Here is an 18,218-nt window from a genome sequence, read left to right on the forward strand (position 1 = left end):
CCTGCCCCCACCTCTAAAGACATGCCTTTGTGCCTTATGCAGAACTGTATGCGCTGCACATTCTTTCTAGTTCTATAGGAGGATTTTTGTAACCCGGTCCTGATGAGCCCACGGAATTCAGCTTAAATAAACCTCAAGATCAGAGTCCAACCGAATCTCAGACACACCAGCCTGAAGAAGGCCACTGGACTCTCTCTGTCTAACACACACACATAGACACACACACAAACACAATTCTCTCTCATGCATTCATTTGTCTTGAACAATCAGAAGATACCGACATTTTATTATTGTTATCTTATAGGAACTAAAGACTGAAGTGTAGACCATGTTCATAGCTAACTAATGATGGCCAATTATCCTCCTTCTTTATTCAGCATTTGGAAAAGGCAGGTTGACGGATAAGCTCTTAGTGTCGTTCTGTTCACTTTCATTTAGTAATATTTAAAGTGGATGACTAATCAAATTCAAATATGTATGACTACTGGTTCTCAGCAACTGCTGCCAAAAGCTTCTGGGAAAGCTGACTAAAATTGTTAATAAATGCCGCTATAAAAATATGCAAATGTTTTCTTTGTTATTCTGTATCTGCATCTCATGGTAATGACCAGAGAAATCGTGTGAAGGCTGAATGAGATAAAATTTTGTGTATTCAAATTTACCTGTTGGTTGTGATTTTTTTTTTTTTTTTTTTTTTTTTTTGTCTAAATGTAATCATCTGGTTTCACAGGATATTACTCAGTTTGTGAATTTCTGAATTACATGGTGAAACTGACACTGTAAACGGTTCAAATCAAGCTCTGGGCTTCATCTTTGTAACTTAAACCTTTATATTTTGGTCTCATGCCAGCACGCTCACCTGACATGACTCCATGAACAGTCCAGCATTAGCTGTCACTGGAATGTGTATTCACCGTGGTTCAAACATTTCCATCTGTATTTATCAGTTTGTGCAAACTTACAAAGCTACAGCTAGAAAATCATAAAGACCCAAAGACCAGACAATAAACCTAAATATGCAACAAAAACTATTTTATTCTTTTCTGAAAATACAACATGTCATATCTGGGAGGATATTTTTAAATTTTTAATTCATTAATATCTGAAAATAAATAAATATAAACTTTTTATATATATATAAAATATTCATCCTCAAGAGAATAACTGATTAGAGAAAAACAGAATAATAGAATAGATGAATACAAATTGGAGATGGCGTCTAATTAAACTTTAAACACAAGAAAATGAAAGAAAATTTGTCCTTTTGCTCACACAAGGGTCACAAATGTTCTTTTCACTGCTTCTCACTTCTATGGTATGTTTGCACGCAGTGCATGATTAAATGAACTAAACCGGGGTAAATTTTTCCTCAAACAAATGCATATCAGACTGCTGCCTTGCAGACTTTGTTCTTAGAAACCCCATTTGATATTTCTGTCCTTTGTTCTGATGTATAGAAGTAAATCTCTAACACTGTAGGTGGGGAGATAACAGCAGGCAGGGAGAGTGAAACCTCTGCTTGAAACAGTCTACAGAGCCTGATCTCACCATCATCTGTACTGAAGCCAGCTGAACTTTTTCCTCCCCTTCTGCGGGGAACTTCCCAGCCCCCAGACCCCACTTTGGGAACCCCGGAACCAGACTCTACCCTCCTGTCTGATGCCCTTCTCTTTCTCTCCCTCTCTTTTCCTCTCTCAAGTGGGTGAGCTTTTCGGGGCGGGGTCCTCTGTTTCAGCCCTCCTACCCTCGTTCTTTCTTGAAACATGCTTTAATAGAGAAAGTATGCAATGCATACTGCTCTGCTACAACCCCCCATTATACTGCAACTGGGGTATTCGTGACTGGACGTCTGGGGGGATCACACACATTTCCGATTAGAGGAGGGAGGGAGGGAGGGGGAGAGAGAGAGAGAGAGAGAGGGAGAGAGAGAGAGAGATTACCCTTTCATTCCAGCCAATGAGACGGTCGATGTACTAAGATTTTCATAGTTGTGCAGGAGCACAAAGTGAGCTGACTGTGTGAACGTCCAGGTAAAACTGCAACCCGACTCTAGGTAAGTTCAACAGCCTCTGCCCTCATTGTGCTGCATTTGGCGCTGCCTGCACGGACAGGATTACTCAGCCTCAACATGGAGCCTATAGCCTGAATGTATGTTTGTATGTTGTGGCTGGCTTGAAAGGAGAGCTTTTGCACCTGTGTTGCTTGCCTTTGTCCTTCTTGGTAAAGTTTTTGCAGCTCTCGCTGGCACTCGATTCATCCACCTCGGCGGACCTGTTATCACTCCAAAGCCCGACACATTTGAGATCGATTGCGCAAGTGATGGAAGCAGGGGGATGTTGTGTATTGAGCGCCGACTTTACGCTTTAAAACTCTTGATGGCCTCGACTGTTTGCCGTTAACATGTGCCAGCTACTTCAACCGACGTCTGGAAGGTTTGAATTCACGGGCTCGCCTCGCAAACGCTTCACGCACCTTCTTTAAAGGCTGAGAAAGAATGTGTTTTTATGGTTGCAATTGCCGCCCATATGCAAAAAGTACATTCAGTCCCGTACTTGACTGCCAAACACAGACGAGTTAAGCGGACGGTCTGCTGCTGCAGAAGAAGTGCAGGACGCTTGTTGTCTTGCTCCGAAATGAGTTTAAAAGCGACGAAACGACGTCGTGCGTCTCATTTGGCTTTAAATCGTTTGGACGACGACGTAGATTTCTCAAATTACTCCGACTTCCTGTTTCAGTGCTGCCGTTTTGATAGGCTGTGTTGGCAATTAGTGTTTGGCACATTCCTTACAGGGCTAGGCTTCATGGTAAACGGCCACCTTGGGACACTACCCACAGAAAGACTAGGCATTTATCGTTTACTCTTCAAGAAAAAGTCAATTAACTAAGTAAATACTATATTAAGAGGGTATTATAACAAAGGGGTAGACATTGTGAGGAGTTGGGGTGCTATTAATCGGGCTTACGATAACTTAACTGCAGTGCAACTAGAGCTGAGACCATTTGCTGATTAGTCGATTAGTCCACCAACGGAAAATGAATCGTCTGTTATGATAACCGATTGATCGTTTCAGTCATTTTGCAAGCGACAATGCCAACTTTTCCCTTGTCCGAGATTCTCAAATGTGAGGATTTGCTGACTCTCTGTGTCTTACATGATAGAAAACTGATTTCTGTGGTTTTTGGACTGTTGCACAAACAAAACAAGCAATTTGAAGACATCACTTTGGGCTGTTGCAACTTGGGTGGGGTGGGAGGGGGGGCATTTTTCACTCTTTTCCGACATTTTAATAACCAGATGCTGAATCCATTAAGAAATTATTGACGGATTAATCAGTTACTCATTTGGTCTATAAAATGTAAGAAAATGGTGAAAAATGTCCATCGTCCGAGATGATGCCTTCAGATGTCTATTTTATTGTGGCCAACAGTCCAAAGCCAGTAACAGAATATTTGGCACTTGTGCTTGAAACTTTATTTTAAACGATTAATCGATCATCAGGATAGTTGCAGATTAATTTTCTGTCACTGACTAATCAGACAAATCGTTGCAGCTCTAAAGTTCACTATAGGCTGCGAACTCAGATTTGTCAACAGTTCGTCATGTTGTAGGGATTGTTTCCATTAAGGTTTTGCATGTAGTAGTAGTTCTTTTTGTGTGTGCGCGCTAAATTACTGTCTCAGTGGCACAAGTTTTAGAGCAAAAGATGTAGCAGCATCAGGACACCTACCACATGCACGAACCCATTGAGAAAATACATCACAGAGGGCTGATGGAAAGGCAGCGTAGAGTACAGTAGATGCAGATTTTGGATGGTAGATTGAGTTGTGAATATCTGTGCTACTTTTAGTCCCTGCACACCACTCTCATGTTTCCCTGCATTTGCCAGACCCCTGACTGTGTTCCGATGAACCTGGTGCCAAGGCTTATGTTTAAGCAGTTCCCACGCTTGCTCTTGGAAAAAGGGTCCTGTGCGGTTCTGAATGATCATTTTAATGATACATTAAGCGCTGATTGAAACTCTCTGTGGTAATTGTGCAAAAGAAAATATATACTTGAAGTTTTGCTGTTCAGCTGATTAGCCTAATTTCTTCAAAGATGACCCTGTTATGCATTCCCAATTGTAATATTTTTTATTTTCACTTTTCTTTGCTCACATCTCCAGCTCCTGATACTCAGGTCTTCCCCTCTTTAAGCCCCCGAGGCGGCTCCTCCAGGCTTTGATGCCCAGGCTCTATAAAGCAGGTGGACAGACACAGGCATGAGTAACAGTGGGACCAAAGAGCCGTCTCCCCAGCCGAGCACTGCCCAGTCACCTCCTGAGCCTCCGCGCAGGGGGAGGGGTCGGCCACGGAAACAGCAGCAGGTTAGGGCTTCAGTCTTTAAAAGATGAATCTGATCAGCTCTGTCCTTGACCTTAAATCAGTAAATATCTAATTTAAAAGCTTAAGAAGTAATTATGAAAAACAATGCCAGTTGAACGGCTCATACAAATGTTTTTCCTTGGTTAGTTATGGCTCCACGTCCAATCTCTCTCTACAGGAGCCTGTTGGACCACCGACTCCAAAGCGACCAAGAGGACGACCGAAAGGCAGCAAGAACAAAGGCCCCAGAACTGCACTGAAGGTTGAAACTGACCAGTCTAGCTACGATATTAAATATTTATTTGAACTCTAATTTTTGTATTCGTAATAGCACTTTCTTTCTGCACTATAGTACCACAATCTACATTGCCATTCAGAAGTTTTTTGGACACCCTATTTATACATTTTTGTTAAATCACAAGAAATGTTGCTGTGAATTTATGGCAAATATCCTGACATTAAAAACATACTATAAGAAAGAAATAATCAGTAGTGAATTTGGACCTATCTGTGACTTCTTACTTTAATCCAAATCACCTTGATCTCTATCACTCCAGAGAGAAAGGAGCCAGTAACAGGCATCATGATTGTCTTACAGTTGACGGAAGCACTGTCTACATGTTTATAACATATTGTATATGTACCTAAGAGCTTTATCTTTCCAGTGCATCTGAGAGCTTTGCAAGTAATATGTTTTGAAATGCAAAGATTCATGATTTATGTGGGCACTGTAATACAGTCAGCAGTCATCTTGAGGGCAAATTTCAGCTGAAAACAGGGTAAAGATAAGCTGTTAGTCAGTGCTGGTTAATGCAGAGATGGCTATTATTATGCTGACCAACGAAAGAGTGACTCATACAGGAGCAGAAAAATCTTCTATGAATACTGTCACTGTAACACTATTAAAGTATATCGTGTCTGCTGCACAGTGGTGAAAAGTACCTAAGTACATTTACTCAAATACTGACCTTTTGAGGTACTTGTACTTTACTTCCATTTTATGCTACTTTACTCTTTTATTCCACTTTTCAAATAATAATTGTGCCGTTACGCATTAACTGACAGATGCACAGTAGTTACTAGTTACCTGCAGTTTACCATTTTACACATAAAAACATTTTATCATCTTTTAAAAAATCATGCAGTGTATCAGCGATAATAATCCAATTTTTTTACACACACACACACACACACACACACACATATATGTATATATACACACACACTCATGATGAATATTTTACTTTGGACACTTAAGTACGTTGATAATACTAACTGTTTTGACTCAAGTAAAATTTTGGATGCAGGACTTTTACTAGTAGTGCAGTACTTGTACATTGTGGTATTGCTTCAGGTAAGATGTAAATTCCTCCTCCATCACTGATGCTACAGGTGCCTAATGACAGTAATCAAGTTGTCTTTATTAACTGGGTCTAATTTTGAAAGAAAAAAACAAAATTTCTTAATAACCCCAAAGCTAGCAGCACAATGCTTGTAATTTTTGTGTATATGCAATAAGTGCATTGGTTTTGATTTACAAAAACAAAAACGAAAAAAAAAATCAAGATACAGGATAATGACAGGAATTTATTTTTTAATAATTTCTGTGACAAGTATTCAAACTAAATTTACTGTAAGGTTGTGCAAACATGCTGGGGCTGCAACTAATGTTTTTTCTAATAATTAATCTATTTATTTCCTCAATGAAGTGACTATATGAAGTCTATAAAATGCCAGTAAACATTTCAAAATTACTATCACAATTTCCCAGAGCACAGGTTAATGCCAGCCAACAGTTCGAAACTCAAGGATATTCAATAAATGATCAAATACGATTAAGGAAACCACCAAATATTTACATTTGGGAAGTCGCTTTTAAAAAATGACAAACAACAAATCAGTTACCGAAATAACTGCTGAATACTTTTCTGATGATACTCATCACTTAATCGACTAATCATCAATTATAAATCATGCATTCAAACGCATCATTATCAGCAACATTGCTTTTTGCATGGTGATGGAAGAATTAGCTAGTATGCAAATAATAAAGATGCACTTTAGTAGCAGTTTTGCTTAATCCACTCTTAAACTTCAGGGGAGGATTTTAAATAGGCTGTTGATTCAGGAGGGAAAGTTGTTGTATAGCCCCTGCAGGCAGCTTTCCATTCAAATCAGAAGATTGGCAGGAACTTTGTCTGCATGCGTATCATGTTGTAGATGGACAGTAAAACCCTGTAAATCAACTGCTCTTTTTATATTCGTGTGGGAAAAATTAGTTCTGTGATTAGTTGGTTTTGTTGGGAGAGACATAGGTGTCATTTTTTTTTTTATTATTCTGATCACTAGCTCTGGAGAAACAGTTATTGTCAAGGAACTGAACTTGCTAAACTTGTTACAGCAATTAGACATGTTAGTCACACAAATCCATTGTTTGTGCTTCAGATTCTGGAAAACTGAACAATTCTCAAAGGACATGGATAGAAAAAAAAGTAACATATGTGCCATAAACATGTGAACTCGATATTTTTACTATCTTCTTGTTTTAAATAATTTTACCCTGGCTGTGGGCGTTCCTCATTTATGTTCAGATAAGCACAACATAAAAGCTGATTCATGCATAGGATCCTATTCAGTTCCCACCTATGCATTCACTCAGCATATTGATATTGCAGAGCATAATTTGAAATGGAAATGTTTATCACTAAAGAGAGGAGTGTTGCTGAAGGTTATGACAATGCTTACCATGCAGGCCATGCCACTTGGGCATTGTCAAATCAAATCTAAGTATTCCCAAATAACTTTTTTTGAATTGTTATTGCTACAATTTATAGAACAAAACTTCTGTAGCTGCTGAAAGAAATGTTCCCCATTGAATTGCAGAGGCTTTAGCAATTTAAAAAAACTCAGCAGAAAAATTCTCAAAAACGACAGTACTGAAAACTGTGTGTTTAAAATATGAACCTCTCTTTTAACCACTCATCTGCTCTTCCTCAGAAAGTAGAGCCCGTTGGGGAAAGACGACCACGTGGGCGACCGAGGAAATGGGTATGGAGCAATCACTGACACTTAAAGACATCATGGAGTTAATTGTAAATGTCCAAAGCCTCCAAGGTGTCTGTGCAAGCTGGAGCTGTACAGACCTTGAGGGTTACTCTGCCTTCATGTTCGATTCATTTTATTGCGTCTCTCTCCACAGCCTCAGAAAGTAGTTCAAGAAGTAACTGAAGAGCAGCAGGTGAGGAAAATGAAATCTTTAAAAGGTAGAAGGGTGGACCAGTTTTGTTTTGATGTAGCACTTTAAGCCACGGGTATCCTCAACTGAAAAATGGCTGGCTTGATTTAGATGGGGCTTTCAAATAACTGAAATAAGGTCTGCGTTAAAGAGAAGCTTAAGACATTTTTATGTTTAGCTCTGTGAAATTCTCAACTTTCAGAGCCATGTTCCCTGTAAAATAAAATTCATAACAAATGGCTCATAGTCTGACAAGCTGAGCAGTCATTACAAAGCATCAGATCCTTTAAGCCTTTGACTGTGTTCTGCAGATTTGCCACATCAGTTTCACCTTTTTATGAGCATCCTTATTTTTAAATTAGTCAGTATTACATAAAACCGAAGTCACTTTGAGAGTTTGTGACTGTGGATGTGAATGCAGTGTCTGCTTCAGTCAAACAGAAATCTCATTTTGCGTCGTATGTTTACCTGTTGACTAATATCAGTTACATTCATGCTGTGTTGATCCACAGAGTTGATCTCATTTAACTGTTCGTGAATGTCAGAAGCTTGTGTTAAGCACATGGCTTATGTCCAGCATCAAACCTAAGGTGCATTCAAAGGCCCTTTGTGTTCGTGATAGTGAGGCTGGAGCCAACGGACCATGGCCTGCATGATTCCAGCTGGACCACTTTACATCAGTTGCCAGTTCATTAGGTGTGTCACACTGACAGGTGTTTCTCATATTTAGTTTACCATTCATTGATATAAATGGGGTGGACAAATTATCGGAAACACCTCTCTGTATAACGCAATACAATTCAGCAGCACCACAAACTAAACTGCAGCCTCCAAAGTGAGCATAAAGTTGAATCAGCACGTCTCTAAAACAGTTTCAACAAAAACAACATCATAGCCTTCATGAAGATAGGATTTATTTGAGAATTTTTTTTTTTTTTTTTTGTATTTTATCTTTAATTAATAGAGAGTGGAGAGGGACACAGACAATAAACACAAGGAGAGAGAGGGTGACAACATACAACTGAGTGTATATGTGCTGCGAATTCTCAATAAAAAAAAGTGTATCTTAATGCAAAACCATGCTAGTCTAAAATATTCCAGTGTCTGCACTCTGGAAAGCATCTCAGTAGTCAGAAGTCCAACACAATGAGACACAGAAAAAGTTTCTGTCCTCGGGCCTCAGGATGGAGAACTCTGACCTCTGTATATCCTCGGCCTTGTCTAGCACACTGTCTTCAGCGTTTTTGGGCTTGTGACTTATGTGCATTTTTCCTTTTTTTAATATATTTATTTTTTTATCATTTATATTCATTTATATTTTTTTTCTGTCCTTATTTTTCACACTATTCTTTCAGCACATGCCACATTGCTTTTTAGCACACATATTACTTGTGTATGTGACAAATATATCCTCTGAATCTTTTGACACTGAGTACAGTATCAAGCGCATACCATGTAAAACTGCTAAAAATGCTGTTGCGTTGGCACATTTGATGTAAATAGAAAACAGCCAATGCACATGCTCCTTGTGCTTTATGTAAACTGACTTCATGACGATAAGACAAATTCTTGAAAATGCACAGATGGCAATGTTGAATTCCCCAGATACACCTCAAAACACCCTTTCATGACATCCAGTTGTCGTGCAGAAACACACACATATATACATATACATATATATATATATATATTTATAATTTTCTCAGAAACACTGGGTATATATATATACCCAGTGTTTCTGAGAAAATTTGGGTTTCTTTCAGCATCTTGTTCATTTTTCAAATGAATTGAACATTGCGTAACAGTTGTCACCAAAGTGGGCCAGTTCTCTTGATGCCCCTCATCTGCCTTATCGCATCCTCTCCACTGAGCAGTTTGTCAAAGAGGTTAAGATGCTTCAAGAACTGAAACCGTTGAGACAGACTCCCTTACTCAGACGCATGCACATGAAGGGGAAGAATGAGTCAATGTAGAGAGGGGAAACCTGATCTAACTGTTCTGTTCTTCTGTCTTCTTGGTTTCCTGACTTAACCGTCATCTTCCTCACATTTCTAGGTCTGACAGCTGGACTTACTTCCTCGCACGCAATCAGTCAATGAAATTTTTATACTCATTCTTGTATTCTCGGGCTCTCTCTAGTATTGATTCATGACCTTGCGCATAATGAGTCACTAGACTGCAAAAGATCATACAATAACAGACAAACTGGTTTTGGTCCCCTGCCATTCCAGGGCCCTTCAGAAGAGGCTGAGGAGGGTCCCTCACAGCCCTCGTCATCTCAGGTTCCAGCACAGGAGGAAGGGGAGTAGATGGGACACGTCTCTACCTACCTCAAGGTTTGGCCTCAAACGAACAGGAGTACAGTCTGACTCCTATCTGTGATGGGGATTCAGGAACACACACACACACACACACACACACACACACACAAACACACAAACACACAAACACTCATACACACACAAAATCATTGCACACCATGGTTTCTTCTCAAGTGGAATAATCTACCCTGGATTTGTTGGTTCACTATAAGAGTTTGGTGAACATCTCTCTTTCAACATTGAAGAATTTGATTGTTGAATAGGGCTTTTGTAATGTATTAGTTTTCCCATTTTGGGAAATACGCCCTAATGCTCTGCAAGAAAACTAAGAAGCATATTTCCGAAATTGTTGGACTATTCTTTTAAGAATTCCTGCTTTCCTGAACCCCCCAGCATGAGTCTGTGTGCCTGAGTGTATGTGTGGTGGTCTTTCGGAGAAGGGGACAGGTTTGCGAGCTAAAATGAGTGGGGGGTTAAGAAAAAAAAAAAAGGAACCAAACTGAACCGTTTTATTGAAACATGTTTCTGATTCAAGTGTCATGAATCCTCATATGAAATGGGAGCAAGACAGTGACATTTTTGCAATGTTACAATATAAACATGGTGCGCTGAAGTCATTATTATGAAAGTAGATGTGAAAGGTTTTATTCCTAAAATGAAATATCCAAATGTCTCGTGTTCTTTGCATTGAATTACATCAGCTCAACTGTCAGTGTAAGCAAAAGTATTCATATTGTTAATAACCTCAGTGAAATACTTTTTTTTCTTTTTTCCTGCCCACCAGCAGCTGATGTAAGAAAAAAGCGCCCAAAGGTTTAAAAGGATGTATCATTTTGGAAAGAACCCTTCATATATACTATAGTCAACAACAGTGTTGACAAGTCATTTTACCACACTCAGGATTTCACTATTACAGTGCTTTTACACCATATTGAAACCTCAGGTACAAAACTATTCAGGAACATGTTGTCAGTCTACTCAGTAATAATTATTGTGCTGTGTTTATTGTGCATTTCGGATCTGTATTTGACATTACCAGTATGCCTTGACACAAAGACCTCATTTAAACCTCAGTTATCCTCAGTTTCTCAATCTCTCATTCTACCTCAGTAACACAAAAGACAGAATATCCCTAACAAAGTAATTCTCCACTCCCTCAGCAGTGACACACACATTTACTGTAAACACACACGCAGGGCCATGTGCAGATATTACAACACAGACAGGCAAAGGGGTTTTCAGGCCTACACACAAACAAACACACAGACGTTACACTCCAGTAGAGGATTTTACTATCGGTGTACAAATAAAAGCATCAGTGTAATTTCTTTTTTTAAAAATGTATTGGTTAAAAGCTGAACTGAGACTTGGTTTGTTCTCCTGGGAAATAAAGTGCAGCAAATAGTTTACAACAATAAACAATGAAATACTTGCTTCTTAGGATGTAGTTACTTGTTTTGCTTTGTTTTTTTGTTTTTGTTTTTGTTTTTTTGTTTTTGTTTTTGTTTTGGGTCTGATAATCTTTTCTCATTTTTACTACATCATGTATTTTCAGATTCATACACTGTAAATTGTACGTGTGACACTCTTAATTCATGTGATTTGAAAGGAAGGGTAGCAAATGACCACACAGTGTTGAAATACATGACAGTTATGGAAAACAACAAGACGGCATCAACACAGTAACCCCGGATGACACTTGCCAAATAAATTCTGGGTAATTAATTAATACTCAACACTGCGTCAGTAACCCTGTCTTTGTTTGACCAATTTTTGAGAGAAAAAAGGACCCAAGCTCTACCCTCCTTTCTTATTTGGCTATTAAAACAACGACCACTGTGGCCACAAGGTTACATTAGTGGGTAAATGCTTAAATATAGTGTAAGAGTAGCACAAGTAGAATGTAGTTACAAAGTCAGCTAACATTAGCTACCATAAGTTACTGGTTGTACCAGACAAAGTGAAGCTGTAGCAGGAAAACCCCTGATTGTAATGAACTGAGAGTGTGTTTTATTTGCTTATTAATTCAACTTTTCATTCCGTGGGTTTTCTTTCAAAAGTTACATACTCTTGCTTTAAAAGGTCAGCTCACCTAAATGACAAAAACATACAGTATTTTCTCGCTAGCCTCTGGTGGCATTCGGCACGCAGATAGGTTTGGTTTTATTTGGTGAGGTTTAAAGATAGCTGTTTCTTAGACTTCTTCTTGAACCCAATGGAAATTTGTTTGTGGTCAAACTTTTGTGCTCATAGTGTTGAAAAAAGAAACCAAACTATCTGCATGATTAGATACCACTGGAGCACTAGAGGTTAAGTGTAAACATTTATGTAATCTGGGAGAACCCACACTTTAAGGGTAACTCATTTTTTAAAAAGTAGTTTATTTTATCTGTAATGAATCAGTATTAATTTAGCATTTATTCATAATTTAGCAATTGAACAACTAGTCATATAGCGTAATCCTGGTATTTTGGAGGAATCTTTCTATAGATTACCCAATTGTTTTTCCTTAAAAATCAAAGGTAAAGAGGTTTCCAGCCTCTAGGTGGTTTTAAAAAAAATATTTTTTAGACTTTGTTAGTGAGGATTTCATTACTTAACCTGAAAGACAAATGCAAATTCTTCAACTTCCTAAGTTTCTGTCTCTGTGTCATCATGCGCGGAAAACATTTATCCAGCATGAACTACATATCACTTACTAGTTGTTTATTACATGACTTGAATATCACCCGTCATTTACTGTATATATCAAGTGTTTCTTCACTAAAACTTGCTTATTTTATCACTGATGATATGTTGTATCCCAATAATTTTATGTATTTCAGCATTGTTTACTAAATGGCTGCAAGAAGAGCTCAGTTCATTTACAGACATGTATGTTTTCTTGTTCAACTGCATTGACTTTAATTTTTTTTTGCCCTCTGGACTACCTCTGAATACAATCAAGCCTGGGTCATCTCTGAGGAAATTTTTTGGTCAGTTGATCTTGAAATTTTCCATCAGACCTGCAGGCGATTTGGATAAAATCTTGAACTATCTGTCAATCAAGTACTGTCGTAGTCCACTCATCTCATCTCACTACATTCATATAAGTGAATGGAAGTCAGCCTGAAGGGTGCCTGTTAATTTAACTACAGCTGAGTCAATGTTGGTTATTTTACACAAGCTGTGTCTGGATATTTACTCTCTATATGGGGACAACGTTTTTATATGATCTTACTGATAGTGATATAGTTACATACAGTACTTGATCCATTTTCAACTATTGAGAAGTTGAAGTGTAACTTGAGAAATCATACTTTATGCCTTACTTTTAACACCATTTTGTAGTTATATTATTGATGTGTCCTCGTCCACTTCATTAATAGAACTCACAAACCTGTGATATATATTTTGTTATGATTCTTTACAAACTGATTTATATTATTCTGCTTCTTCATCGCTTATCAATAAAATATCACACCTACAAACTCTCTTTTGTTACAGATTTGTATAACAAAGCACTTTTTTTTCAGATTTGTTTAAATAGCTTTAATGTTTATAGACAGAATAAATCCTTCATTACTCAATAAGGAAGAAACAAAAAGGAGGACAGTTCACTCAAGGATGGTAACACATCGAGTGTTCAACCTTGTCAGAGACGTAAGACCGCAAAATCAGTATAACATAAATTTACACTCCTCTCATATCAAACATGGAAGTAGATAACAAAGCTCAGAAGGACTTCACTGACAAGCTACCAAACATTTTAACAATGATGACATAACATGATTTTAAGAAAAGTGCATCACCCTGCATTTGTGTGACAAATGACAACAGTGCAAGATCATATGGGATACTTTCCGTTATCATACATGCACCCTACGTTGTTTTTTTCTTCATAATTTGAAAACCACTGCCATTTCACGTACAAAATGGTAGTGATAAAAACGTTCGCGAAAGCTCCAGTTGTTCACAAAAACAGCCCAGTTTTCCCTTTTTTTTCCCTTCCTGAGCAACAGTCTGTATCTCAATGAGGCCATTGGCCCCCGCAAACTGAAATAAACTAATGGAAGAGAACTGTTAAGCGTTGAGAGCTTTGGCTACATCTGTGAAGACCAGACGACTGGGCCTCTGCGTGGTCCCTTGGGAGGTCGTGAGAGTCTGCAGAGGAGATGGGCAGCAGGACAGATAAGAGATAAACCTTTCAATGACGTTAAGATCACTTGGTGACTCCAGCCTTGAACACTAAGAAACGCAGTAATAACAGCTTGTTGTCCCAGTCTAATATGACTGTCTGTTCAACTGTCAGTTTTGTTCATGTCAGGACAGTCACAGCAGCTGAACTGACTTATTTCAAGATTTTGAAAGTGAGAAAATTTGTTAGGACCAGAGGCCACATGTACAACAAAAAGCAAATATGTAAACTGTTTGGTATATGTGTAGAAAGTTTATGTGGTAAAAATGATCAAATTCAGTGTATTAAAAATGTCAACATGATGCTCAAATTGGTTTATTATTGATTTTTGAGTGGATAGACACATTGTTCCACAGTACAATGTATGTCAGAAATAGGGGTTTGACAAAAAAAACAATCTTAACTCTTACAGTCCAATTACTAGCTTTTCCAATACCTTTCAACCACATCACGGTTTTTAATCAGCAAACTGACTTTGCTGAGTTGTAATGGATTTGGATTTGAAGAAGCTAGTGCGTTGACCATGAACTTCCAATGTCAAAAATGAATTTTCACACTCAAAAGAAATTTAGATTTTTTTGTTTAATCAATTGTCTACGGTAGATAACAACTAAAACTGACTCAAAACAGACGTAGATGTCATTTTCTTCAGTTTTCAGACTGTACTGTGCCTCTGGAAGTCTTCATGGTGTAGTAGTTGGCATTTGATTTTTTAAAAATAACAGAAAATTTTGTATTCATTTATGTACTAATAAATAAATGTACTGTTTATACACGTGGCCTCTGAAGTATTTAATGTGTAAGTATTAAGTTGAGGGATAACAAAGGAAAGGATGTAAAAGATAAGACTGGTGTAGGTTCAAAGATACAGACTTTCAGTGTGTCAGTGTATGTCCACTGTCAGCATTTACTTTGAGACAGATTAGTTAATATAAAGAAAGGTTATTTTTTAGTGTCCAAAATCAGTTACAAACATCTAACCTACTGTGTTTTTGTTTGAGATACAGAAATAAAGATAGTGTGAAAGAATGAGGATTGTGGGGGAAAAAGAGGTTTAGAGGGATGGCTCAAAAGACACACAGGTGATACTTTACCATGTTTGCCTTTAACCGTTGGGCCATAGTCAAAACTTTAAAGAAAATAAGGTTAAAAAAAAAAAAAGATAAATTTTGATTGGGACAAAAAACTTACAAGGAGCAGGTAAAATTTTGGCAGTGTAGATTACTTAATCAGTGGCCTAAAATAAAGCATAAATATACTACAATACTATATGTCAAAAATAGAGACTTTGACAAAATGACAATATACATAAAGTAACACATCAAAGTAAAAACAACCAACATAAGAAGTTTTGACATGCATCCAAAAATGTGACATCACACTCTCACACTTTGGTAATACTTTGTGTTTTGTTATTGGTTATAGGAAACAAAGCGTAGACTCTAAACCACTATTCCAAATTTTCAATTTACGCCTATTTAATAATATTAAGTAATATAAAATATGGAATCATGGCTTTTGTGGTCATCACACCGTTCACCATTTGTGGTCTGTGAATACGACCTGTTAGATAAGACTGTTACAAAGGAAATAAATGGTTCATGTGAGGATACAGAAAAAAAAAACTGTCAGTACATGTTCTACCGAATACTTTCTGCCCTACCTTGGCATTGGGACCTGAGAGGCTGCCTTCCCGACCGTGGTCCAGTAGTTCCTGTTCCAGCAGGTCATCTTGTTCTTCAGCTGGGTCAAAGTTGTACATGGGCATTAGCTGGTGCCTCAGCTTCTCCAACCTGCATGACAAGATCTTAGAGGTGAGGACCAATTAGCATCTAAGTAAGAAGAAATTATGCCTTTTAGGGTAAAAATGGCATTATCGGGCGAGGCTGATATTCCAGCCTGGCCTGGTTGTTGGATCAGAAAATATTATGTTTTTTTAAACTTACCGCTTCCGTTTCCGTATATACAGCATCTAGGATGGAGAACGACAGATATAATCACACAGAGAAACAAGCAGTGTTGTACAAACCAAGTATTAGAGGGCAACAATGTCTGAGGTGTTGAGACAAATAATGAAAGAGTTAAACATAATAATGGGAGGAAGTCAATAGAAAATATTTAAATGATTCCCTACTATTGCCACTGCTAAGCCGATGACGGTGATGATGCCAAATGGTACGAGCACCATTCCCATTCCCGAGCCCTCCATCATCCCTTCTGGAAACGTGGTGGCGTTGAAACTGGTTTCGTTTGTTGTTATAGTAACAGTCATTAATGTTGTTCTGGAGGTGATATTGTCTCTGGTGCTCGTGCCCATTGACAGGAAGGGGATTGTGGCGGTTGTGGCAGTTGTGGAGACAAAACTTGTAGTTGTCTTAGCTGCAGTGGTAGCCATGGTCAGGTGTAACTGTTTCAACTGAATGATTATTTTTTAATCTCTTTGTGGATGTTGTTATGTCGCTCATTCTCTAGTGTGTCTCATGGCCGGCACAGATGTCATCCCTCTGGTCTGGGGTCTGCTGAACCATTGATGATGCTTTGGCCATTTGCTCTTTAGAACAAAACCTAAAACTAAAACAAAAAAGAAAAACAGTATGTGAATAATAAAGGGCTATTTTGTAAAAGGTTTAACCTTGTGTGTTAAATGTGATGGTATAACCATGGGGTGAGATGATCCTCCAGCAAAAATGCTAAAACATCATTTGCATTTCCATTTCTATTTCTATATTTGCTTCGGCGCACTGCTTAAATCTTTATGAAAAAAAACCAAACATGTCAGTTTTGGCACACCCCACCCTCGATTTCAGTCAAACCATAGTGGATTGTGCCAGCGGGGTTGTGGTAGGTGTTTTGGGCAGGATGTGGGTAGCAAAGGCACATGAGAAGAGTGGCATAACAATCTTGATAAAATACAGAGGAATACTAACTACTCAAACTGTAATGTGCACCGTGAGGAAATGTGTTGGTAGTGCGCTCAAACGTCAAAATCAAACTTACACCCACCCACGCGCACACACACACACACACACACACACACACACACACAGCTCCACACACACAGGTTCCATAAATATCCACTGCATCCAAGACTTGGTACATGTGCCTCCCACCCACACACATACTGTACGTATTCCATGAGAGTGAAGATTATTTTATCCTGAAGATTTACACGAGGAGCTTGAAAAAAAAAACATGAATATGCTTTCTATTTTAAAGCAGTGTTGTGTGGTGACACAGGAAGGCAGTGAAGGTAGACATATGACCCATTCCTCTCTCCTTGCTCAGTGCATCCTGTCTGCTTTTGCTCTTAATGAGGAACATGTGCAGCTGAAGCAAACAACCAATGAAAACCAAAGGCTGGATCAGTCATTGCTGCTAATAATCCCTGCACTGCAGAAAGACGGGTCGTGCAACATTTTACATTCTCATCTAAATCATTTTATGGTCTTATAACTATGTGTTACTGATACATAACATGTTATTTTTAGTCAGGATGCACTGTATCTCAGCTGTCCTGTACAAACAGCTGAGCTACTAATCCTGCCAACGTGACCAGGTCCTACTGCATGTGTCCTCTCAGATTAGAGTTGCAGACCTACCTTAACATGTAACATGCAAGAGTTCAGAGGTGAGCTGCGACGGGCTGGGGCTAGCTAGAGAAGGGAACATTTCATTGGAAGAGGCAACATTTCCTCCAGTGTCTGTCCCTCCTCCTCCTCCTTTCTGCTTCCCCCTTTAGCAATGCAGGTACTGCACAGGCTGTTTACATTGACAAAACAGCCACTTTCTCCGAAGATGGACGCCAAACACCGAAGGAACCCTATCCCAGCAGCCTCCAGGAGATTCCTTTTCCGTCCTCAGATTGTCTCCAAGGATCTACTCCCCCCGTCTTGCCCTTTCTTGTGTTTCACACAACAGAGGCTGCTCTATGGGATGCTGAAAACAGAGATCAGTGCGGCAACCTCCCTCCCCCTTCACTCTGCAATTGGTCTAATGGCTTTAGGTTAATAGATGCGGTTGGCTGCCTGAGCTGTCTATTTGGTTTTGCAGGGATGAGAATGGGATTTAATGGCCCTGCACACCAGATGCTGTCAGACCTATGTGAATGAGTGCATCCGGGTGG

The 18,218-nt window shown here is 38.7% G+C and overlaps 2 protein-coding genes across 6 annotated transcripts; one reads left to right on the forward strand and one right to left on the reverse strand.

Annotated features, from left to right (window-relative positions):
* Positions 1-1,950: 1,950 nt before the first annotated feature.
* Positions 1,951-11,301, forward strand: si:ch211-161c3.6 (high mobility group AT-hook 2b). 4 transcript variants are annotated; one of them, XM_040115788.1, is made up of 6 exons: positions 1,951-2,053; positions 4,164-4,364; positions 4,541-4,624; positions 7,360-7,410; positions 7,562-7,600; positions 9,829-11,301. In XM_040115788.1, the coding sequence occupies exons 2-6, from the start codon at positions 4,260-4,262 to the stop codon at positions 9,904-9,906; spliced, it is 357 nt and encodes a 118-aa protein (XP_039971722.1). In that variant the 5' UTR covers positions 1,951-2,053; positions 4,164-4,259; the 3' UTR covers positions 9,907-11,301. The 4 variants fall into 4 exon arrangements, with proteins under 4 accessions (XP_039971722.1, XP_039971724.1, XP_039971723.1 ...); XM_040115790.1 differs by lacking the exon at positions 1,951-2,053 and adding an exon at positions 2,062-2,148; XM_040115789.1 differs by lacking the exon at positions 1,951-2,053 and adding an exon at positions 2,174-2,432.
* Positions 11,302-13,510: 2,209 nt separating this feature from the next.
* On the reverse strand, positions 13,511-18,028 carry si:ch211-161c3.5 (uncharacterized protein C3orf18). 2 transcript variants are annotated; one of them, XM_040115907.1, is made up of 5 exons: positions 17,695-18,028; positions 16,230-16,666; positions 16,042-16,067; positions 15,759-15,888; positions 13,511-14,061 (listed from the first exon to the last, which is right to left on the reverse strand). In XM_040115907.1, exons 2-5 carry the CDS (start codon positions 16,488-16,490, stop codon positions 13,981-13,983), a joined length of 498 nt encoding a protein of 165 aa, XP_039971841.1. In that variant the 5' UTR covers positions 16,491-16,666; positions 17,695-18,028; the 3' UTR covers positions 13,511-13,980. The 2 variants fall into 2 exon arrangements, with proteins under 2 accessions (XP_039971841.1, XP_039971842.1); XM_040115908.1 differs by lacking the exon at positions 13,511-14,061 and adding an exon at positions 15,199-15,224.
* Positions 18,029-18,218: the final 190 nt, after the last annotated feature.

The sequence above is a fragment of the Xiphias gladius genome, chromosome 21 (assembly GCF_016859285.1).
Source record: "Xiphias gladius isolate SHS-SW01 ecotype Sanya breed wild chromosome 21, ASM1685928v1, whole genome shotgun sequence".
Lineage (NCBI taxonomy): Eukaryota > Metazoa > Chordata > Actinopteri > Istiophoriformes > Xiphiidae > Xiphias > Xiphias gladius.

Bases quoted from the DNA above. Each gene is read 5' to 3' on its own strand.
- si:ch211-161c3.6 (XM_040115788.1), top strand. From the start codon at position 4,260: ATGAGTAACAGTGGGACCAAAGAGCCGTCTCCCCAGCCGAGCACTGCC. The intron at 4,365-4,540 runs GTTAGGGCTTCA...CTCTCTCTACAG, and splicing joins GGCCACGGAAACAGCAGCAG to GAGCCTGTTGGACCACCGAC. The intron at 7,601-9,828 runs GTGAGGAAAATG...CTGCCATTCCAG, and splicing joins AAGTAACTGAAGAGCAGCAG to GGCCCTTCAGAAGAGGCTGA.
- si:ch211-161c3.5 (XM_040115907.1), bottom strand. From the start codon at position 16,490: ATGGCTACCACTGCAGCTAAGACAACTACAAGTTTTGTCTCCACAACT. The intron at 16,068-16,229 runs GTAGGGAATCAT...TCTCCATCCTAG, and splicing joins TCGGCTTAGCAGTGGCAATA to ATGCTGTATATACGGAAACG. The intron at 15,889-16,041 runs GTAAGTTTAAAA...CTTGTCATGCAG, and splicing joins TATATACGGAAACGGAAGCG to GTTGGAGAAGCTGAGGCACC.